Here is a 16,764-nt window from a genome sequence, read left to right as displayed (position 1 = left end):
ACAGTAAGTATGCATATTTCATATCATAGGGGTCACTGGGGAAGCTGACAATCACTAAAATCAATAAATGGCGGCAGTGCTGAGAGAGCAACCCCCTGTGGTCAGTAGAGACAAGCTCGTGTTCGGCCCAAACTTATGTCAGCTACATATATCTTTGCCTAAATATTGCCATTTGAGAGCTAGAAAGAGAAGCTTGTTTGCACCCTCATATTTCAGCTATCAAGAGGTTCAGTAGGTATATTTTTTTTTCCAGGAACTGGCAAAGCATGGTCTTGGTGATGATGTCCATCTTGACATCCTAGAACTTCCTGTAAAATATACTGAGGTGGAGAAGAGGATCAGGAAGATATGGGCGGAGCTACAACCTAAGGTTATTTTAATTGTTTCCTATACACCCAGCTTACATAAACAGCGGAACGGGAGCAGCACTGATGCAGGTTGACGTACCCAAACATCACCATGCATCAGAGGCTCGTGCGTGGCTTACAGAGTGTGCACCCGGGAGCCCTATGATCGATGTGTCCCCCAGACCAATGAAATTTACTTTCACTTCCCTATGTTTACCATGTGATCACTGTGATTGGACACAGCGATCACATGGTAAACATATTAAAGTGAAATTAAAGATTGGTTCTCTGTTCTAAAAGAGATTGGCTATGAGAGCAGAGAGAACTGTTATTGCTGCCTGTGAGTGTACTCTGGCTGTCCACTCACAGACTGCAGTTCCAGCCTATCCAGAGTATCCCTGATCACTGCCCCCAGTACAGTACAATTAAACAGTGCATCTGCCCCTTTCACCTGCCCCAGTGTCACCAATGCTGCCAGTAACACCATGATACCTCATACCAGCACCATGATCACCCCATATCAGCATCCTGATCACCGCCATACCCCATACCAGCATCCTGATCACAACCATACCCCATAACAGCATCCTGATCACAACCATACCCCATAACAGCATCCTGATCACAACCATACCCCATACCAGCATCCTGATCACAACCATATCCCATACCAGCATCCTGATCACAACCATATCCCATACCAGCGTCCTGATTACCCCCATACCAGAATTCCAATCAATGCCATATCCCAAAGCACCATCCTGATCACAACCATACCCCATACCAGCGTCCTAATCACCGCCATACTCCATACCAGCATCCTGATCACTGCCATACCCCGTAGCAGCGTCCTGATCCCTGCCAAACCGCATACCAGTGTCCTGATCACCGCCATACCAATGTCCTGATCACTGCCATACCAATGTCCTGATCACTGCCATACACCATACCAACATCCTTAAAATCAGCATACACCATACCAATGTCATAATCACCACCATACCCCGTACCAGTTTCCTGATCACAGCCAAATCAGTGTCCTGATTGCATTCATACCAGTGTCCTGATTGTTGTCATACCAGTGTCCTGATTGCTGTCATCCCAGTGTCCTGATTGCTGTCATCCCAGTGTCCTGATTGCTGTCATCCCAGTGTCCTGATTGCTGTCATCCCAGTGTCCTGATCACTGTCATACCAGTGTCCCGATTACAGCCATACCAGTGTCCCGATTACAGCCATACCAGTGTCCCGATTACAGCCATACCAGTGTCCCGATTACAGCCATACCAGTGTCCTGATCACTGTCACACCAGTGTCCCAATCACTGTCACACCAGTGTCCCGATCACAGCCAATACCAGTGTCCCGATCGCAGCCACACCAGTGTCCCGATCGCAGCCACGCCAGTGTCCCGATCGCAGCCACACCAGTGTCCTGATCGCAGCCACACCAGTGTCCTGATCGCAGCCACACCAGTGTCCTGATCGCAGCCATACCAGTGTCCTGATCGCAGCCATACCAGTGTCCTGATCGCAGCCATCCCAGTGTTGCACGACCAATTGTCCGTTAAAGTCACACAGTGCCGAATCGCAAAATAGGGCCTGGTCTTTGAGCAGCCAAATCCTCCGGGGCTTAAGTGGTTAATATCCTTACACTGTGCAATTTCGGCACACCTATCCTTCTATGTGGTTCAGTTAGGGGACATGCTTGAGTTCCTGCACCAATTCTCTGAGAATAGCTGTATTTATACTGAGATTAAATTACACACAGGTGGACTCTGTTTACTAATTAGGTGACTTCTAAAGGCAATTGGCTCCACTAGATTTTAGTTAGAGGTATCAGAGTAAAGGCGACTGAATACAAATGTGCACATTTTTCACATATTGATTTGTAAAGAATTTTGAAAACCATTTATGATTTTTCTTCCACTTCACAATTAGGTGTCACTTTGTGTTTGTCTATCACATAAAATCCCAATAAAATACATTTGTTTATGGTTGTAACATGACAAATGTGGAAAATTTCAAGGGGTATGAATTCTTTTTTAAGTCACTGTACCTTAGGGTGGGCAGACATGGGCTGTTGCATTTATTGATGTACAGCATCAGCATGTAGCTATAGAATTCTTTAGTTTAGGTGAAATCTCAGTAATAAGGCTGTCATTTTGATCCGATGTCTACTTGGGTGAGAGATCCTCCTCTTAAATAGCTACAGTATCTCACAAAAGTGAGTACACCTCTCACATTTTTGTAAATATTTTATTATACCTTTACTTGTGACAACACTAAAGAAATCACACTTTGCTACAATGTAAAGTAGTGAGTGTACAGCTTGTATAACAGTGTAAATTTGCTGTCCCCTCAAAATAACTTAACACACAGCCATTAATGCCTAAACCGCTGGCAGCAAAAGTGAGTACACCCCTAAGTGAAAATGTCCAAATTGAACCCAATTAGCCATGTTCCCTCCCCGGTGTCATGTGATTCCTTAGTGTTACAAGGTCTCAGGTGTGAATGGGGAGCAGGTGTGTTAACTTTGGTGTTATCGCTCTCACTCTCTCATACTGGTCAATGGAAGTTAACATGGCACCTCATGGCAAAGAACTGTGAGGATCTGATAAAAAGAATTGTTGCTCTACATAAAGATGGCCTAGGCTATAAGAGGATTACCAAGACCCTGAAACTGAGCTGCAGCACGGTGACCAAGACCATACAGCGGTTTAACAGGACAGGTTCCTCTCAGAACAGACCTCGCCATGATCGACCAAAGAAGTTGAGTGCATGTGCTCAGTATCATATCTAGAGGTTGTCTTTGGAAAATAGATGTATGAGTGCTGCTAGCATTGCTGCAGGGGTTGAAGGGGTGGGGGGTCAGCCTGTCAGTGTTCAGACCATACGCCGCACACTGAATCAAATTGATCTGCATGGCTGTCATCCCAGAAGGAAGCCTCTTCTAAAGATGATGCACACAAGAAAGCCCGCAAAAAGTTTGCTGAAGACAAGCAGACTAAGGACATGGATTACTGTTCTTAGTCTGACCATGTCCTGTGGTCTGAGACCAAGATAAACTTATTTGGTTCAGCTGGTGTCGAGTGTGTGTGTGGCGGCAACCAGGTGAGGAGTACCAAGACAAGTGTGTCTTGCCTACAGTCAAGCATGGTGGTGGGAATGTCATAGTCTTGGACTGCATGAGTGCTGCACTGGAGAGCTACAGTTCATTGAGGGAACCATGAATGCCAACATGTACTGTGACATACTGAAGCAGAGCATGATCCCCTCCTTTCGGAGACTGGGCCGCAGGGCAGTATTCCAACATGATAACGAGCCCAAACACACCTCCAAGACAACCACTGCCTTGCTAAAGAAGCTTAAGGTAAAGGTGATGGACTGGCCAAGCATGTCTCCAGATCTAAACCCTATTGAGCATCTGTGGGGCATCCTCAAACGGAAGGTGGAGGAGCGCAAGGTCTCTAACATCCACCAGCTCCATGATGTCATCATGGAGGAGTGGAGGAGAACTCCAGTGGTAACCTGTAAAGCTCTGGTGAACTCCATGCCCAAGAGGGTTAAGGCAGTGCCTGGAAATAATGGTGGCCACACAAAATATTGACACTTTGGGCCCAATTTGGACATTTTTATTTAGGGGTGTACTCACTTTTGTTGCCAGCGGTTTAGACTTTAATGGCTGTGTGTCAGGAACGCTCCCTGTGCACACTAAAGTGCTGTCATGAATCTGCCACCTAAGGGTTAACCTAGCTCAGACTAATTTCATTAATTGGCAATAGGCTGCCTTATTTAAGCACCTCAGAAGCACAGTGTCTTTGCTGTCTGATCTGAAGCTTCTCCTGTGTTCCTGAACCTGAAACCTGTTGTATCCAGTTTGATTCCTGTTTGACCTCCTGGCTTGTCCCTCACCTCGCTTGTCTGCTGCCCGCCCTGACCTTGGCTTGTTTGTGACCACTCTTTTGCCTTATCCTTGTCTGTTTATCTGCCACCAGATCCGGACCTGTTCACCTCCTGGCAGGGCAACCCCGAGGACCGCGACCTGGTGCTATACACGCAGCAAAATCCAACCTCACCATCTGAGGCTCTGGTGAAGACCGGTTGGCACTTAGATTCCGCACCTCGGGTTAGCCTGCGTCTACTGCCTGGGTGACACGTCTGTGCTCCATCCCTCGGTGAGCTAGAGGCTATCCTCTGCACATCAGGCTCGCCTCCAGAGTCCTGACAGTATCAGACAGCCATGTCGCAGCCTGCAAGAGGGGCCTCACCATTGGATGAGATCTGCCAGCATCTCACAACTTTATCTCAAGCCGTAAAGACACTTCAGGAGGGCTACATGCATCTGGAGGAACGGATGCGTTCTGCACCTGGGAACCCCCCTGTGATGACAGATTCTTCTTCCTCAGTACCAGCAGAACCTACTCCAGGTCCCACAGTAGTGATGTTGCCACCTGAACCCCGGGTCCCTACACCCGAAAAGTTCTCAGGGGACAGAGGCAAGTTCAGGGCGTTTCGCAACGCATGTGAATTATATTTCTCTCTGCAACCTCGGACTTTTTCCTTGGAGGCTACCAAAGTGGGCTTTGTCATCTCCCTGCTCCTGGATGAACCACAGTCTTGGGCTCATCGGCTTATTGAAGAGCGCAGTCCTCATCTAAAGTACTTATTGTCTTTCTTCAGTGCCATGGCTCAGCTGTATGACGACCCTCAGCGAACCTCCACCGCTGAAGCTGCTCTGCATGCGCTTCAGCAGGGTCAAAGAGATGTGGAAGACTATGTAACAGACTTTAGGCGTTGGAGTTCCGACACCCAGTGGAATGACGCTGCATTACGGTATCAGTTTCGTTTAGGTCTCTCTGAAGGGCTGAAGGATGAGCTAGCCCGGGTTGGGGTTCCTGACACCCTAGAGACTCTAATAAATCTGGCTATCCAGATAGACCGCCGGCTCAGGGAACGCCGTGCAGAACGTTCCGCCCAGCAGCCTCGTCCAGCCTGGATGATGCCGCGGTTCGCGGCCCCGGTAAACGTCCCTTCCTTTAATCCGATTCCTACCAGCTCTGCTCCTGCAAACTTTGCTATGGATGTCCCGGAACCCATGCAGCTTGGGGTTAAGAGACCTGCCCTGTCTACTGAAGAAAGGCATCGCCGGCGACAGAACAATCTCTGCCTGTACTGTGGAGAAGCCGGTCACTACGTGCGCTCCTGCCCTGCGAAGCTACGTAAGTGCCTTTCCATCTCCCCATCCAGTGGTCCAGCATCCGCTTCCAGTGCTTCTCACCTAGCCTTCCCTGTCTCGTTTCAGCTTCCAGGAGGTAGCATATCAGTAACCGCAATTATTGACTCCGGAGCATGTAGTTGCTTTATCGACCTGTCATTCGCTGTTCAACGGGGTATTCCACTTCAACCCAAGACCCAAGGACTTACCATCTTCCTGGCTGATGGTTCCCACATCAGTTCCGGACCTGTAACCCAGGAGACTCCTCCTCTCCTCATGATCTCCTCTTGCGACCATAAGGAACTAATAAGCCTAGACGCTATTGCGTCCCCCTTGTTTCCAGTCATCTTGGGGTTACCTTGGTTGAAGGCACACAACCCCCAAATCGACTGGACCTCTGGAGTCCTCAAGTTCCCGTCTACCTACTGCTTGAATTCCTGCCTGCCTGACTCTCTCAGCTCCTCCAGAACCTTGCTGTGCCTAGAATCTGATCCAGATTTATGCTCTGTTGTGCCTGAGGCTTATCATAAGTTTCTGGACGTTTTCAGCAAACGTGGGGCTGAGACCCTTCCCCCTCATCGTCCTTATGACTGCCCTATAGAGCTGCTTCCAGGGGCCGAGATTCCGTTTGGTCGTATCTACCCACTATCCGAACGGGAGTTGGAGGTTCTTAAGGAATACGTGGACGAAAGCTTAAAGAAGGGTTTCATCCATCCATCTACTTCACCAGCAGGAGCAGGAATCTTTTTTGTAGAAAAGAAGGATCACTCTCTCCGTCCTTGTGTGGATTACCGAGAGTTGAATAAAGTCACGGTTAAAAACCGATATCCTCTCCCCTTGGTTCCAGAACTCTTTCAGAGATTAAGGTCTGCTGTCTTGTTTACCAAATTAGACTTACGTGGGGCCTACAATTTGGTTCGTATACGCGAAGGGGACGAGTGGAAAACGGCGTTCCGTACCAGGTTTGGGCATTTCGAGTACCTGGTGATGCCCTTCGGTCTCTGCAACGCCCCGGCTACATTTAAGCATTTTGTAAACGACATCTTCAGAGACTGGCTTGACACCTTCGTAATTGTCTATTTAGACGATATTTTAATCTTTTCTGCATCTCTGGACCAGCATCGGGAGCACGTCAGGAAAGTTCTCGGCCGCCTCCGCCAACATGGACTCTATGCTAAGGCCGAGAAATGTGAATTTGAACAGCAAAGCATCCAGTTCTTGGGCCTGATCATATCCACCGAAGGAGTTAGGATGGATCCTCAAAAAGTTTCAGCTATCTTGGATTGGCCGGCTCCATCTGACAAAAAGGGGGTGCAGCGCTTTGTTGGATTTGCAAATTTTTACAGGAGATTCATTAAGGGGTTCTCTACCATCATCTTCCCTATCACACAGCTTACCAAGCAGAACATTCGCTTCCATTGGTCCCCTGAAGCCCAGACCGCCTTCTCAGTCCTGAAAAAGCTGTTTTCTACTGCTCCCATCCTGAGACACCCTGATCCCACCTTACCTTACCTCCTTGAGGTAGATGCCTCAGAAGTGGCTGTAGGGGCTGTTATCTCCCAAAGACAGGGAGTTAAAGACTTGGTACACCCTGTAGCCTTCTTTTCCCGCAAACTCTCTCCAGCGGAGAGAAACTATGATGTGGGCGATCGTGAACTTTTGGCCATCAAGGTGGCACTCGAGGAGTGGCGATATTTACTCGAAGGGGCAGCACATCCCATCCTTATCTTCACCGACCACAAGAACCTTGAATACTTGAGATCTGCTAAACGTCTGAGACCACGCCAGGCACGGTGGGCTCTGTTCTTTTCAAGGTTCGCATTTCATATTACTTACCGACCTGGTTCCAAGAACGTCAAACCGGACGCACTCTCCCGCATGTTCGATGACCCGAAGGAAATTCATGTACCTGACACCATCCTGTCTGAAGGTAACTTTCTTCTTCCAATAACTAATCTGATGGCTCATATTAAACAGGCTTCTGTGAGTATTCCCTGTCTTCCTGAAATTTCTCTGGTACCTAAGGACGGTTTGCTATGGTTTGGGGACAAGATCTTCATTCCAGAAGATGTCCGAATGTCGGTTCTGGGTTCTTGTCATGACCATCCCTTGGCAGGTCACTTTGGAGTCCGTGAGACCCTTGACTTGCTGCAGCGTACATTCTGGTGGCCTGACCTGGAAAAAAGTTGTAGGGACTACGTGTCTTCCTGTGCTGTGTGTTCCCGAAGCAAGCCCGCGAGAAGTAAGTCATGGGGTCTCCTTAGACCACTTCCAGTTCCTGATAGACCGTGGAGGATGATCGCCATGGATTTTATTGTGGAACTTCCTCCTTCTAAGGGATGCTCTGCCATTTTTGTTGTTGTGGATCGATTGTCTAAAATGGCCCATTTTTTGCCCCTCAGGGGTACTCCCTCTGCCAAGGAAACCGCAGAAGTCTTCATAAAAGAGATTGTTAGGCTTCACGGGGTACCTGCAAATATTGTCTCTGACAGAGGGGTGCAGTTCACCTCACGCTTCTGGAAAGCATTATGTAGTCTGTTGAAGATTGAATTATCCTTGTCTTCTGCTTACCACCCACAGACTAATGGGCAGACCGAGAGGACCAACCAGACCTTGGAACAGTACATTCGGTGTTTTACCACCTTTGTTCAAGACGATTGGGTGGCTTTGCTGCCATTCGCAGAGTTTGCCTATAATAATGCTAAACATTCTGTTACTGGACAATCTCCATTCTTCTCAAACTACGGCTTCCACCCATCCTTCTTGCCCGATATCCCGTCTGACTCTGGAGTCCCTGCAGTACAGGACACTATTAATTTCTTTGCTCGCAACAGCAAATTACTGCAGGAAGCCATACTTAAGGCACAAACGGCATCTAAGAAGATCTTTGATAGAAGCAGAAGGGGAGAATTAATTCTTCAACCAGGTGACCAGGTTTGGTTGTCCACAACTAACCTCCGTTTAGCCTGTCCATCTAAAAAATTGGCTCCCAGGTTTATTGGACCCTTTCCGGTCAAGAGGAAACTTAATGAAGTTTCCTATGAGTTATCTTTACCCAATTCACTCCGCATTCACCCAGTATTTCACGTCTCCTTGTTAAAGCCTGCAGTTCCCAATACCTTCCCTGGTAGGAGTTCAGAGCCACCCGAACCTGTAATCATTGATGGAGATGTGGAATATGAAGTAGAAGCTATTGTGGACTGCCGGAAGAGAGGAAACCTGTTACAGTACCTTGTCAAGTGGAAGGGTTATGGTCCAGAAGAAAACTCTTGGGAGCCTGAACGAAACATCCACGCTATGGAACTTATCCAGGCTTTCTTTCGCAGTCACCCACAAAAGAGAAACCTATTGGGCACCCGGAGGTTGCCCTTAAGGGGGGGGGCAATGTCAGGAACGCTCCCTGTGCACACTAAAGTGCTGTCATGAATCTGCCACCTAAGGGTTAACCTAGCTCAGACTAATTTCATTAATTGGCAATAGGCTGCCTTATTTAAGCACCTCAGAAGCACAGTGTCTTTGCTGTCTGATCTGAAGCTTCTCCTGTGTTCCTGAACCTGAAACCTGTTGTATCCAGTTTGATTCCTGTTTGACCTCCTGGCTTGTCCCTCACCTCGCTTGTCTGCTGCCCGCCCTGACCTTGGCTTGTTTGTGACCACTCTTTTGCCTTATCCTTGTCTGTTTATCTGCCACCAGATCCGGACCTGTTCACCTCCTGGCAGGGCAACCCCGAGGACCGCGACCTGGTGCTATACACGCAGCAAAATCCAACCTCACCATCTGAGGCTCTGGTGAAGACCGGTTGGCACTTAGATTCCGCACCTCGGGTTAGCCTGCGTCTACTGCCTGGGTGACACGTCTGTGCTCCATCCCTCGGTGAGCTAGAGGCTATCCTCTGCACATCAGGCTCGCCTCCAGAGTCCTGACACTGTGTGTTGAGTTATTTTGAGGGGACAGAAAATTTACACTGTTATACAAGCTGTACACTCACTACTTTACATTGTAGCAAAGTATAATTTCATCAGTGTTGTCACATGAAAAGATATAATAAAATATTTACAAACATGTGAGGGATGTACTCACGTTTGTGAGATACTGTACCTCCTTTACAGGTACTGTGCCTTTTTTACAAGGTGGAATCAAAGGCTGAGTCAGGGAGAGCAGCTGGAGGGGTCATGTTGTGGCTCCTGCGGTCTATGGCCTCAGTAAGTCCAGAAGTTCTGCACATGAAATTTGATATAGTAGCAGAAAATGACTCTCTAGATAAGGAAAAGGAGACTCTTGTGGCTGGAAGACCAGCAGAATAGAGTCAGAAGAAAGGGTGCTGGGACCCTGAATGTAGGAACTACCCCAATAGGACTAGAAGCTGAACCTAAGCTAGCTAGTAAGTCCATCGGACCCATTTTCCATTTGCTTATGACCTGCCATTCTCACAAACTCCACATAAGTAATGGAGGAAGTGGAATGCTTGTATGTCAAGACCTCGTGGGCAACAGCAACCCAGGTACCGCTATTTCAATCACCTGTGTAATCTAGCGTAGATGAGGCAGATGATAACATTGGTGAAAAGGTGCAGTAGGTTCCTAAGAAGCTAGATGGCAGTACTCCTGGTTCCACAAGCTCACAACCCTCAAGTCTTTGCTGTCACAATAAGTGCCATCAGGGAACCTCGAACAGACTCAAAAAGCTCAGACTTATATGTATATAAATATCAGACTTGTATAAAGTACTCGAAATTTCTACTTGAGTAAAAGTACAAGTGCTCGATCAAAAAGTGACTTGAGTAGAAGTGGAAGTGCTCGCAGAAAAAGTTACTTAAGTGGAAGTACTAAAGTATTCAACATTTTTTTTACTTAAGTATTGCAAGTAGTTTTTTCAAAAACTTTGCTACTTAAGTACTAAAAGTAAAAGTACCAGTAGTTTTGAAAAAAAATTTCTACTCAAGTACTGAAAGTAGAAGTACAAGTACTGTGTTATGTAGTTATTAAAGAAAGAAGTCAAAAGTTTGAACATCATATTGTTTTTTATTATTTCAAATGATTTATTCAAATGATTAACCTAAAGGACAATCACAATTCCTTAGGCTGTAACTTTTTGTAAACAAAAAACAGATAAAGTATGTCCCTCCCTTCCCCTTTTAAAGCATCCACCTTTTAAAGCCAGGGGTGGTCTCCTTCCTGAGCTTCCTCACTCTCACAGCCAGGCAGATTACTTGAAGTTGAAGGGCCAGGGGTGGAAGGTGGTGTTTTTGGTTCGTCCATCTTTTCAGCTGATCAAAAGGCAGAACAGGAGCATGCGCAGTCTTCTTAATCGCGGTTTGATTTGATTTGCTCAATTGATGATGATGTGCCAGGCCAGCTTCATCAAACCTACAACGCTTAAAGTGAAAAATGCATCAAAAACTACTAACAAAGTGGTTGTGCTAAAAATGCTAATAAAGTGCCTGCAATTATATTCTTCTTGTATTCAAAATCATCGCCCACAGTATCAAAAATAAAGTGACATGTCTGTGCTAAATGCAGTGCAAATTATTCCCACAATGTAAATGTAATTCATATAAAATATATATGACAATACCACAATAAAATAAGTTGTGATTGTGAATAAGTTAGGTGCAAGTTTAAGTGTGTAAACTAAACTTTATAACGAAAAGTCCATAACTGAATTCCAGTGTGCAATCTAAGAAGTGCTTGTCACTTGCTGTCAGATGCTTCCACCTTTCTTCTGTGATCTGCTCAAGTAAAGTGGTGGACTGGATAGCCTCTCTCTCTGCCTCTCACCTTAGTAGCACTGGCACTGCACTGGTTCAAAAAGCTGTCTATATTATTTTCATTATAAGAACTTGTCAGAACATGCTTCCACCACCTGTCCTTCACACTAATAGTGCTCATTTGCTTTGCTCAAGTCAAGTGCCACTGCCAGTGGCCACTGCAGTGCAGGCCCAGCCGCACAGGCAGAGGCAGGCCGCAGGAAGCACAGGCACCACCACAACACAACACTTATGGTCCATGGACCATGGATGGTCGGATAATCATCATAGCCGTCAGTCTCACTCTTCTTGGTTCAAAAAAGCCACCCATGACCCGTGTGTATATAATATATTAATATTTTATATTGATTATTTGATTCTCAAATGGCACATTTGCCATGGCAAGGATTAGGCCCTCTCCACGGTCCACCTCACTCACCTCCATAGAGAAGAAGATGGGATAACGAAGAAAATGCTCCGAGTCCTGCTCCTGCGTCCCGCCGCCCGTGTCACAACTCCTCTCAGTAAGGGCCCTAAGGGGTGGAGTCTGAGTGACACACAACATGTTTAGAGGCGAAGACCTCGAGCGGGAAGACGGCAGCACGGCTCCTCCTGTGCGGTCTTAACTTGATGATCATGACAATGATTCCGCGGGCCGCGGCGCGAGCGAGGCTGTGGGATTGATTGAATTGAGTTGTGCTGCCTACTGCTACACGCTACCTACTACTACTAAATTGTGAGTCAGTACATTTTATTTCATTTTTATATATAAAAGCGGTATTGTTGAACACTACTAGCCACTGTATCTCCTGGCTGTCACTTTGTCACGTGTTGGGGAATCACAGCGGCTCGGCTCCAGAAGTGGCGGGTGTCCCCGTCATCCTGCCAGGGCCGCCAAGAAGTTCATCACCTAATCTAAAGTTATTAATATCTTATGAGGAGAGGACCTATGAGATTCAGAATTGAAATAATTAAATATATATTGCTTTTTGAACCAGTGCAGTCAGTGCCACAGTGCCACCCAGACGCTATCCACCAATGCCACCACCATTAAGTGTGTTGGTCGGTCACTCGAGCACTGAAGGAGGTGGAAGCATCTGACAAGTGAAGTGACACTTTAGATTTGCACACTGGAATTCATTTATGGACTTTTCGTTATAGAGAGGTTTACACACTTCAACTTCTTGCACGCACCTGACCTAACTTATTTCATAACTTATTTTATTGTGATTTATTGTCATATTTTATATGAATTGAATTTACTGTTACATTGTGGGAATAATTATTTTCACTGCATTTAGGCTTTAGCACATTCATGTCACTTTATTTTTGATACTGTGTGGAGTGTGGGCAGGGCACTGGGGGCAACAATGATATTATATTGATTGCACAGGCACTTTATTCGCACAGCCAAGTTCTGTTTGTTAGTAATTTCTTAATGCACTTTAAGCACTGTAGCACCATTTATTTGTTTGTTTCATATTTTCTTTTTATTGGAAAGATTTGGTATAGCAGCTTTTATTATACACTGCCTTTATTTTCGTATGCGCTGATTTACAAATGACATTATACACATTTTTTTGAGCTTCATGAAACCTGCCATCTACTGTTCTGGCAGTGGTAATTTTTTTAAAAGTAATGAGTAACGATGCAGCACAAAAAAAAAATATCGGAGTAGAAGTATCGAAATAATCGAAAAAATGTAGTGAAGTAAAAGTGGAAGTAGGAGAAAAAAATTCTACTCTAGGAAAGTACAGATACCGCATTTCGGTACTTAAGTACAGTAGTGAAGTAGTTCTACTTCGTTACTATACATCTCTGATAAATATTATACATATGTATGTTTTATGTACAAATACAGGTCAAACTTTTTACCAAATTGATATTTGTGCATGTACATCTACAGTTACCTGGTCCCTGCCTTGGGTACTGATAATCGGCTGGCAGCTTCCCTACACCCCTAAAGGGATTATTAACACAAGGGCACCCTGGGTTCTGAATGTTTAGAGAGCTTCTACCTTCACCATCTAGGTTACAGGAATTAACAGGGGTAAACACCTTGCTTACTGCAGCCTCCATGATGGGCTGGGGTCTTCAGAGACAGGGCTCTGCACCAGGCAAACCACAACCCTGGACCTGTAAAGCACCCTGTGGCTACTCTAGGCATTGAAATTTGTGCCAAGAGGGGCACCCACAGCAGAATCCAGTGCATGTCAGCAACACTACAGGCTGGCGCCATGTCTTCTTCTATTTGACATTGTGTGGATATAGTCCACCAAGGCTCTGGACCATACTGTTCCGAAAACTGCATAAAAAGCCACAGCGGCTGTGGTGCAGCTGAAATTTTATTAGAAGAATCAGCTTGGAATAATCATTCAGAGACAGAAAGGTAAGCTTCTCTCAGCAGAGAGAAGAGGTCCATTACCTTAAGACACTAGTAAAAAAACGGAGGTTACCAGGGAGTGGGTAAGGTAACCTGGGGGTGGGAGGGGTTATATGGGGGTTGTAGCAGCACCTTCTTTGCCAGTGTCCAATCCCCACAAAGGCAAAGAAGTGAGAAATGTGTTCCCTGTTGTCACTCACAGAGCACTGGAGGTTTCACAGGCAGCCACTGGATACTATGGTGGACAAAAAAATGAGAGAGCGTAGAGGATTGTTCATATGTGTCCAAGGTTCAATTCCCCATGAGTAAGTTCTGGAGTGAAACACAATCAATGGGGGCATGGCCTGGTGGGGGTCCAGGCTGAGACTGCCATTCAGCAGGACTTGACTTAATCTGCGGCTCCAGGGACACCTAGTCACTCTCTACCATAGGTGTCCAAGGTTCAATACTACATTACATATTACATACAGGTATACCCCTTTTTAAGTACACTCACTTTACGTACACTCGCGAGTACGGACACGGCCTGGTCAGCTTGGCATGGCACTATTCCTGGTTTTTAACATTGGCATCTATGGGAAATCTTGGTCAGCTTGACATGGCACTACTCCCAAACCATAAGTGACAGGGATACCAAACTTAGGGAGCACTGAGAGGGGGCCCAGGACTACAACATATCCTATTTGTGGCCGGCCAGCTTGCCTAGGTAATCCACCATGTCATAGTCCTGGATCCCCTTAACATGCTCCCCAAGCTTGGTGTCCTTGTCACTTACGGTTTGGGAGCAGTGCCATGTCAAGCTCACCAAAATTTCCTATGGAGCTAGTGTATTTGCATGCATTGAGAAATGAAAAAAGGTATTGCTTCACTTAAGTACATTTTCGTTTTACATACATGCTCTGGTCCCATTGTGTACTTAAAAGTGGGGTATGCCTGTACATTACCGACAGATGGCATAATGCATTGCTATCCCTGGACAGCATCTGTATACTCCTATACAAATGTCTCTGAAGCTGCATGTGATAGTCAAGCAGTTTCTTTAGAATATCCCAGTCCAACTGAGAACTTTCATTGTTGGGGGGGGGGATCAAGCTTCATTTTCTTTTGGATAACAACCATTCTCCCATTGCACATATGTGCATTTATTTAACAGTTAAATACTGTATATGCAGTAAACGTCAGTATGTGTAATCCTTGTAAGTAATGTTTTAATCCCTTCAGGACTGAGGGCATTTTATGCCACTGAAGTCACTCCAGTCTGAAGGCTTTTTTGAGAAGTACTAAAGTGTAATGTGGCCGTCTGATTCCAATGACAGGCAGGGGATCTCACTCCAGGTTTTGATAGAACACAAGAGACCTGACTTGGATTGTGATGTAATTGTGATGATAATTTCTTTCCTTTTTTGGTGTTGATCGAACACTCTGACTTGGAATGTGATAATAATTGTGATAATAATTGCTCCCTTTTTTTTTTTAACCACTTGGCCTCTGGTAGATTTATCCCCTTTCATGACCAGGCCATATTTTGCAAAACGGCAATGCGTTACTTTAACTGACAAGTGCGCGGCCATACAATACTGTACATAAATAACAAGCAGGGCCCTCTGATTCCTATTGTATTAAAGTGTATTGTATTTGTACTGTCTACCCTCAAGTTGTAAAGCACTGCGTAAACTGTTGGCGCTATATAAATCCTATTTAACTTCTTCCCATCCACGCTACAGCCTATATACGGCTGCAGCGCGGACTCACATTTTCTGGGAGGCCGTTTTTAAACAGCCTCCCAGTTACACGCTCCCCGTGCGCTCCCGCGAGCGCGCATCTGGGATAATCTGTGTCGGCCGTGTCCCTTGGACACAGCCGATCACAGATCGTGGTGAATGGCCAATCACAGCGGCCATTCACCACGTGATCGGACCGTCCAATGAGAGATGATCTCATATGTAAACATATGAGATCATCTCTCATCGCCAGCGCTCCTTCCTCACACAGAGCCTGCATTGTGAGGAAGGAGGAGAGCCGTCAGCCGCCGGGGACACACAGGAATGTAATCAGGGCACCGATCACCAGTGCCCTGATTACTAGAGGTAAAAAAAACATACACAAAGTGCCCACAGTGCCCGCCATCAGTGCCCCCCATCAATGCCCACAATCAGTTCCCATAATGCTGCCAGTCAGTGCCCATCAGTGCCTGCTCATCTAGGCACTGATGAGCACTGACTGGCAGCACTATGGGCACTGAGTGTGGGCACTGATGGTGCTGCCCATCAGTGCTCATCAGTGCCACCCGTCAGTGTCCATCAGTGCCATCCGCCAGTGCCCATCAGTGCCGCCTATCAGTGCCCATCAGTGCCGCCTCTCAGTGCCACCTCTCAGTGCCCAGCAGTGCCACCTCTCAGTGCCCAGCAGTGCCGCCTATCAGTGCTCATCAGTGCCGCCTATCAGTGCTCATCAGTGCCGCCTATCAGTGCCGCCTATCAGTGCTCATCAGTGCGGCATATTAGTACCTCCTCATCAGTGCCCATAAGTGCCACCTCATCAGTGCCCATAAGTGCCACCTCATCAGTGCCCATCAGTGCAGCCTATCAGTGCCCATCAGTGCCGCCTCATCAGCGCACATCAGTGAAGGAGAAAAATTTATTTTCAAAATTTACTCGCAGAAAATAAGAAAATCTTTTTTTTTTTCAAAATTTTCTGCCTTTTTTCTTTTTTTTTGTAAAAATAAAAAACCCAGAGATGATTAAATACCACCAAAAGAAAGCTCTATTTGTGTGAAAAAAATGATAAAAATTTAATATGGGTACAGTGTAGCATGACCGCGTAATTGTCATTCAAAGTGTGAGAGCGCTGAAAGCTGAAAATTGGCCTGGATGGGAAGGGGGTTTAAGTGCACAGTAGGCAAGTGGTTAATAATAATAATAATATTAAATTAAGTGTATGTAAATGTTTTTTCCCACAAATTAAGCTTTCTTTTGGTGGTATTTGATCACCATTGGGTTTTTTATTTTTTTGTGCTATAAAAAAGACAGACAATAAAAAAAAAAAAAAAAAAATTAACAATATGTGAATTTTC

The 16,764-nt window shown here is 46.0% G+C and overlaps 1 protein-coding gene across 1 annotated transcript in view; it reads left to right on the top strand.

Annotated features, from left to right (window-relative positions):
• PGPEP1L (pyroglutamyl-peptidase I like) overlaps window positions 1-16,764 on the top strand; it is a 69,743-nt gene that overhangs the window by 12,185 nt on the left and 40,794 nt on the right. Inside the window, exon 4 of the mRNA XM_082256953.1 lies at window positions 254-370. Coding sequence (XP_082113079.1) covers window positions 254-370 — 117 coding nt within the window. The remainder of the gene's footprint in view (window positions 1-253; window positions 371-16,764) is intronic.

This window comes from Pelophylax lessonae, assembly GCF_965119305.1.
Source record: "Pelophylax lessonae genome assembly, chromosome: 4".
NCBI classification, from domain to species: domain Eukaryota; kingdom Metazoa; phylum Chordata; class Amphibia; order Anura; family Ranidae; genus Pelophylax; species Pelophylax lessonae.
This window is presented reverse-complemented; position numbering and strand designations above follow the sequence as displayed.